At 47.8% G+C, this 7,017-nt stretch overlaps 1 protein-coding gene across 1 annotated transcript; it reads right to left on the reverse strand.

Annotated features, from left to right (window-relative positions):
* Nucleotides 1-2,097: 2,097 nt before the first annotated feature.
* LOC138614437 (uncharacterized) lies at nucleotides 2,098-7,017 on the reverse strand. The gene is made up of 2 exons (XM_069687905.1): nucleotides 6,266-7,017; nucleotides 2,098-2,721 (listed from the first exon to the last, which is right to left on the reverse strand). The coding sequence occupies exons 1-2, from the start codon at nucleotides 7,005-7,007 to the stop codon at nucleotides 2,582-2,584; spliced, it is 882 nt and encodes a 293-aa protein (XP_069544006.1). The 5' UTR covers nucleotides 7,008-7,017; the 3' UTR covers nucleotides 2,098-2,581.

Genomic DNA, 7,017 nt, shown 5'->3' on the forward strand with positions numbered 1-7,017 from the left:
CGTCTGACCGCAGAAACAACACTCCTCCCCCAGGTGTGGATCCAGGTGTGCTCTGGATCTGTTTGTAGCTATCGCCCCATGTACAACCCTCCACTGGAGGTCTGCTGTCTGCTTTTCAACGGGCAGCTTGTACAGGCGCCTCCAGCTGTTTCAGGGAAACATCTGGGCCAAAGAACTCGGTCCACCTCGACTCCTTCAACCTGCCAGAGCGCAAGTTCACAACTTTAATGCAGATTTCATAAATTGCTTTTTTTCCCTGCTTCCTGAAACTTGTCCAGGTGAGGGGTTGTTAACGTCAGCAGCTTATTTCCCCCCTCCTCCCCTCCCCCACAGCAGGGGCAATGAGCAGAGTGGGGGGCTGTACTCACTCTCTTCATCCCACTGGTCAGAGTACAGTTTCCTGTTTCTGTGTTGTGGCCGGGCGGCACAGACCTCCTCCACTATTCTGTTGGTCAGCCTGACAGACGTGATGTTGGTGTTCTGCCTGAAGGTCTCCATGACGATGCTGTTGATGACATCTTCACCAAATGTCCCAGTTTAGTGCAGCCGGCTTCTCTGAGACTCGTTCATAGGCTGGCAGACTGCAACGTTTGAGTCCTTATGAAGCTGCTGAAAAACAAAGGTTCCTCCGGCAGCCCGACGCCCGGAGTCTCATCAGCTTCATGAGATGTTAAAAACCTGCCACGCTGGTCAAAAGATCACAAGTATTTAGTAGTACCACCAAAAGAAACAAAACAGTGCAGCGTTATTACTCACAACATTAAATTATCTTTTGTCTACTGGATCAAAAATTCAATGAGCCACCTCCACCAACCAAAAAAGACTGTTTACCTGCTAAAGTGGCAAAAATCTCTGGAGAACTTCTTCACCGGGTGTTTCCAACATTTTTAATCACACAAATACGTCAACTTACTCTCAAACAAAATGAATACAGAAGATAAAAGTTTAAAAGCTGTAGAACAGCATCAGCCCGGCAAAGTCCACTTCCTCAGGTTGGAGCAGAAAGAGCTGCTTGGGCAGTCCGGAGTCTGTCTGAACGAGGCGATCCTGGACTGGATGTGGATCAGACCCCGCCCCCCCACCCTGCACCACCGATCACTTTTAACTCTGGTGCTCTCCTGCCGGGCATTCGAGCACGTGCCACACAACCTGTCCGCAGCCAGCCAACCAGCCTTCCTTTCCATGTCCCTAGGAGTGAGACCCTGGTGTCCTGCTGCTTGAGTTTTTAAGGGAAGAGAGGGACAATCAGTCATTAATTTCAGCTGGGGCTAATTAAGGCCCTTCCAGGCACCTTTCCCTGAACCACTCCCCCAATCAGTCCCTCCTGCAGCTAAGACAAACCACGCCCCGCCACCACATAACCCCACTGCCCAACTTAGGCTGGGGAGCCGTCCGGCCTAACCTACTCCCCCTCACCTCCTTGAGAGCGGGAGAGGAAGTCAGCCACGGCCATCTACGCCCCCAGCCTATGGACCACCTTGAAATTAAAGGGCTGTAAAGCCAGATACAAGTGAGTGATCCGGGCATTATTATATTTCATGCGGTGGAGCCACTGGAGTGGAGCGTGGTCCGAACAGAGGGTGAATGGGAGTCCCAGGAGGTAATAACGCAGGGAGTCGACCGCCCACCGGATGGCCAGGCACTCCTTCTCCATCGTACTGTACCTGGCCTCCCTCTCCGATAGTTTCCGGCCGATGTAAAGAATGGGGTGGTCAACCCCCCGTACCTGCTGGGACAAAACGGCCCCCAGCCCTCTGCATCAGTCTGCAGGGTAAAGGGGAGAGAGAAGTTAGGTGTGTGGAGGAGTGGTTCCCCACAGAGAACCTGTTTCACCCTCTCAAACGCCCGCTGGCACTGCTTTGTCCACTGGACCGGATCTGAGGCACCTTTCTGGGTCAGGTCGGTCAAGGGACTGGTCAGATCTGCAAAGTCCGGGATGAACCGTCTGTAATAACCCGCCAGCCCCAAAAACCACCTCACCTCTTTTTTAGTCTTGTCCATCTGAGGGCGCACCTGCCCAAGTGGTACCCCAGATACCGTACCTGAGGGTCCAACTGCACACTTCCCTGGGTTGGCCTTTCTCAGGGACTCCAGCACCGGGCCCACCCGCTGCACATGCTCCGCCCAGGTGGTGCTGTGGATGATTACATCATCCAGGTAGGCAGCAGCATATGCAGCATGCGGACGCAGCACCCGGTCCATGAGGGGATGGAACGTGGCCGGGGAACTGAACAACCCAAAGGGAAGTGTGGTGAATTGGTATAATCCAAACGGAGTGGAGAAGGCCGTTTTTCCTTGGACTCTGGCGAGAGAGGAATCTGCCAGTAGCTCTTGGTTAAATCCAGTGTCGTGAAGAAACGTGCAGTGCCCAGCTGGTCCAGGAGTTCATCGACCCGGGGCATTGGGTACGCATCAAATCGTGACACATCATTCACCCTGCGATAGTCCACACAGAACTGAATAGATCCATCCTTCTTGACAACAAGAACAATGAAATAACTCATCTTTAAGGGAGAAAAACCCTAACAGAGGGAAGGAAAAACTCCCTCTTAACAGGAAGAAACCTCCGACAGAACCAGGCTCAGGGGTGGGCGGAGCATCTGCCTCGACTGGTTGGGGTGAGAGGAGAGCAGAGACAGAAAAGGACAGCATAGAGATAGAAGAGAAGAACTGTTGGTGGAGACGACAAGAGCAGAGACATGCAGCTCCATGACGGGACATCTGGAAAAGAAAGAAGAGAAACTACACGAGTGAAGGAACTGAATGGAGACAACAGACAATAAGAAGAAACTATGGGAGAGAAGAAGATGGTGAGGTATGAGTCAGTTAAAGAGTAGGAGGAAAGAAAAGAAGCTCAGCATGTAACGAGGTCCCCCAGCAGCCTCGGCCTATAACAGCATAACTAAGGGTTGGTTCAGGTCTACCTGAGCCAGCCCTAACTATAGGCTTTATCAAGAAGGAACGTTTTGAGTCTAATCTTAAAGCTAGAGAGGGTTTCTGCCCCTCCAACACAAACTGGGAGCTGGTTCCACAGGGGAGGAGCCTGAAAACTGAAGCTCCGCCTCCCATTCTACTTTTGGAAACTCTAGGAACCACAAGTAGACCAGTGTACTGAGAGAGAAGTGCTCTGCTGGGATTATATGGTTCTATAAGATCTCTAAGATATGATGGAGCCTGGTCATGTAGTGCTTTGTAAGTCATCAAGAGAATTTTAAATTCTATTCTTGATTTCACAGGAAGCCAGTGAAGAGAAGATAAAACTGGAGAAATATGATCTCTCTTGTTAAATCCCATCAGTACTCTTGTTGCAGCATTTTGGATCAGCTGCAGGTTTTTAATGAGTAATTTGGACATCCTAACAACAAGGAATTACAATAATCTAGTCTAGAAGTAACAAACACATGAATGAGTTTTTCTGCATCACACTGAGGAAGGATTTTCCTGATTTTATTAATATTACGTAGATGAAAGAAGGCAGTTCTGGAGATTTGTTTTATATGGTGGCTAAAGGACAAATCCTCATCAAAGATGACTCCAAGGTTCCTCCCAGTTTTGCTGGAGGCCAAGACAACGTCATCTAGAGTAACTAAGTGATTACAGAAAGAGTTTCTGAGGTGTTTAGGACCAAGTACAAGAACTTCTGTTTTGTCTGAATTTAGAAGCAGGAAGTTCTTGGTCATCCAGGCCTTTATGTCTTTTAGACAGGCTTCAAGTTTTACTAACTGATTAGTTTCATCTGGTTTTATAGAAAGATATAGCTGACTGTCATCTGCATAACAATGGAAGTTGATGCAGTGCTTCCTGATGACATCTAATGGAAGCATGTAGAAAGTAAAAAGTATTGGGCCTAACACTGAGCCTTGTGGAACTCCATAACTAACTCTTGTTTGTCTGGAAGACTCATTGTTGACATGGACAAACTGGAATCTATCTGATAAGTAGGATTTGAACCAGTCTAATGCAGTTCCTTTAATCCTCGTAACGCCTTCTAATCACTGTAATAAGATCGTATGATCAATCGTATCAAAAGCAGCACTGAGATCCAGAAGAACAAGTACAGAGACGAATCCATTATCTGAGGCTAATAAAAGGTCGTTAGTAACTTTCACCAGAGCTGTTTCTGTGCTATGATGAACTCTAAAGACTGAAAATCTTCAAACAGATCATTCCTTTGTAAATGATCACAAAGTTGATTTGAAACAACTTTTTCAAGGATTTTAGAAATAAACGTCAGGTTGTAAATTGGTCTGTAGTTTCCTAAAACAGCTGATTAAGAGTCGGCTTTTGAAGTAAAGGTTTAATTACAGCCACTTTAAAAGCCTGCGGTACATAGCCAGTTACAATAGGTAGGTTGATCTGATCTAATATGGACGTATTAATTAAAGGGAAGACTTCCTTAAAAAGTTTAGTTGGGATGAGATCTAACAGACAACTAGAGGATCCAGATGAAGAAATAATTCTAGTTAACTCAGAGAGCTCAACAGGAGAGAAATGTTCCAAGTTTACATCTGGTCCTACAGTTGCTTTCAGGGCTGCTGTTGCTTAGCAACACATCAGTGATGGTGTCAGGAAGGGTCGGCCCGATTCTCTCCCTGATAGTAAGAATTTTATTAGTAAAGAAGTTAATGAAGTCATTACTGCTGAGAGCTGAAGGAATAGAGGACTCAACAGAACTGGGACTCTTTGTCAGCCTGCTACAGTGATGAAAAGAAACCTGGGGTTGTTCTTGTTGTCCTCTATTAATGATGAATAATATAAAGTTCTGGCCTTACGAAGAGCTTTCTTATATAATATTAGACTCTCCTTCCAGGCAGGTGAAATTCTTCTAAATTAGTGGAACTCCATTTCCTTTCCATCTTTCTAGTCGCTGCCTAGCAGAGCGTAGTTCTGAGTTGTACCACGGAGACAACTTCCTCTGGTTCATGACTCTCTTCTTCAGAGGGGCGACATCATCTAGAGTTGTAGCAGAGATGCTGCAGTGTTTTCTACCAGATGATCCACTTGTGTGGGACTAAGATCAACGTAGATGTCTTCCACTGCTTTAACACACGGCATCGAAGAGGATAAACATGTAACTGCTTCCTTAAACTTGGCCACGACATCATCTGACAGACATCTACTGTAGTGGGATTTATTCCCACATGCTGTGTAGTCCATTAATGTAACTTCAGATGTTAATAAGAAGTGGTCCGACAAAACAGGGTTTGGAGGAAATACAATAAAATTTTCAGTTTCCATCCCATACAACAGATCCAGATGGAGGGTGTGGTTACCACGGCGACGGGGTTTATTTACATTGATAAAAGCCTATAGAATCTAATAATGAGCTGAAAGTAGAACTGAGGCTGTCGTTGTCCACGTCAACATGAATGTTAAAGTCTCCCACTATCATCACTTTATCTGAACTCAGCACTAAATCTGATCAGAAGTCAGAATTCAGTTAGAAACTCTGAATAAGGACCAGGTGGGAGATAAACAACAACAATACAATCTGTTTCTCTGCTTTCCAGTTTGGGTGAAAGACAAAGAATCAGACTCTCAAATTAATTATAACTAAGTTTAGGCTTTGGATTAATTGATAAACTTGAGTGGAAGATTGCTGCCACTCCTCCTCCTCCTCCTCCTCCTCCTCCTCCTTCCTCCTCCTCAGCCTGAATCTCTAGGAATATGATAATTAATATGACTGGGAGGAGTTGCTTCATTAATCCTAACATATTCTTCCTGTTGCAGCCAGGTCTCTGTGAGACAGAGTAAATCAATCTGATGATCAGTTATCAAGTCATTTACTAACAGAGATTTAGATCAGAGATCTGATATTTAATAGTCCACTTTTAATTGTCAGATTATTTTGATCCATTAATTTGGTAGGATCCATTTTTATTACATTTTTATTGACAGATCTTTTGTTGAGTTTTTTAAATATCGGTGGTCTGGGTACAGACACAACCTCTACAGGATGTTGAAGGTTTTGGGTGAGTGACAGCTCTAAAGAAGCTGCAGAGGAGCTGTAAGACTGCAGCTCTGCGTCCTGGCCTCAACCCTGGATGTCAGGTTTTAGGGCTGTTAAGAGACATGGCCATGTTTCTAGAAAGAAGAGCTGCACCATCCAAAGCAGGATGGATGCCGTCTCTCCGGATCAGACCAGGCTCCCCCCAGAAAGTATTCCAGTTGTTAATGAAGCCCACATTGTTAGCGGGACATCACCTCGACAACCAGCGGTGAAGTGAAGATGTACGGCTGAACATATCATCACTGGTCCGGGTACCGGAACGGTATGTCACCCCTGGACCGGGGGATGGTGTTGGAGGGCCGGCAACCCGGATCACCTGGCCTACGTCCAGGAGTGGACACTCCTTCCGGCAGTGCCCGGGCCGGTCGCACCTCCAACACTCCTGCCCTAACGTCTGAGGAGCCCCCTGTAGGTTGGGAAGGGTGCCTGTAACTGCTGGAACCTGTGGAGACACAACTAGAGGGAGAGGGTGAGACTGTGGAGATGGCAGCGGCTGACCCGGGAGCTGCCGTTGTGACCTTCTCCGAGGGGCGGGAGTCAGCTGGGCTGGAGCCAGCGGGCACCTGTTGTCTTCCGAACCGCTGGGGTGGACAGCGAGGTGGTCCTCTGCCAAAATGATGGCGGTTTTGAGTGATGCGGGACGATGGCACGCTGATGTGTTGACCGGCAGCCCCCCCACAAACTGTTCCATCACCACCTTTTCCAGTAACACCTGCTCCCCCGCGGAGCTCCCCGGCTGCAACCACCTGGCTGCTGGGCATGGGTGAAGGATCCGGTCTTCGGGCTCCAGCCTGGCCTCTCGGAACCGCCGTCGATGCTCCTCTGGCGAAAGGCCCAGCCGGTCCAGGATGGCTTTCCTCACATCAGCGTAGATGTTTCTGGATGCAGGTGGAAGCCCCAAGGCTGCTGTTTGGGCCTCCCCCGTCAGGAGCGACAAGAGCCGAATCGCCCGCTCTGCCACCGGCCAGCCACACACCTCCGCCACTGCCTCGAACATGCTGAGGAAG

This window comes from Brachyistius frenatus, unplaced genomic scaffold, assembly GCF_029030835.1.
Source record: "Brachyistius frenatus isolate BFR_SWC_R1_liver_20210118 unplaced genomic scaffold, ASM2903083v1 Contig_502, whole genome shotgun sequence".
In the NCBI taxonomy this organism is placed as follows: Eukaryota; Metazoa; Chordata; class Actinopteri; family Embiotocidae; genus Brachyistius; species Brachyistius frenatus.

What these genes read in the sequence shown, in the direction of transcription:
- LOC138614437 (XM_069687905.1), bottom strand. Translation starts at nt 7,007, where the DNA reads ATGTTCGAGGCAGTGGCGGAGGTGTGTGGCTGGCCGGTGGCAGAGCGG. An exon ending in AGGGGTGACATACCGTTCCG is followed by an intron (nt 2,722 to 6,265) that starts GTACCCGGACCA and finishes TTTCTTTTCCAG; the next exon opens with ATGTCCCGTCATGGAGCTGC.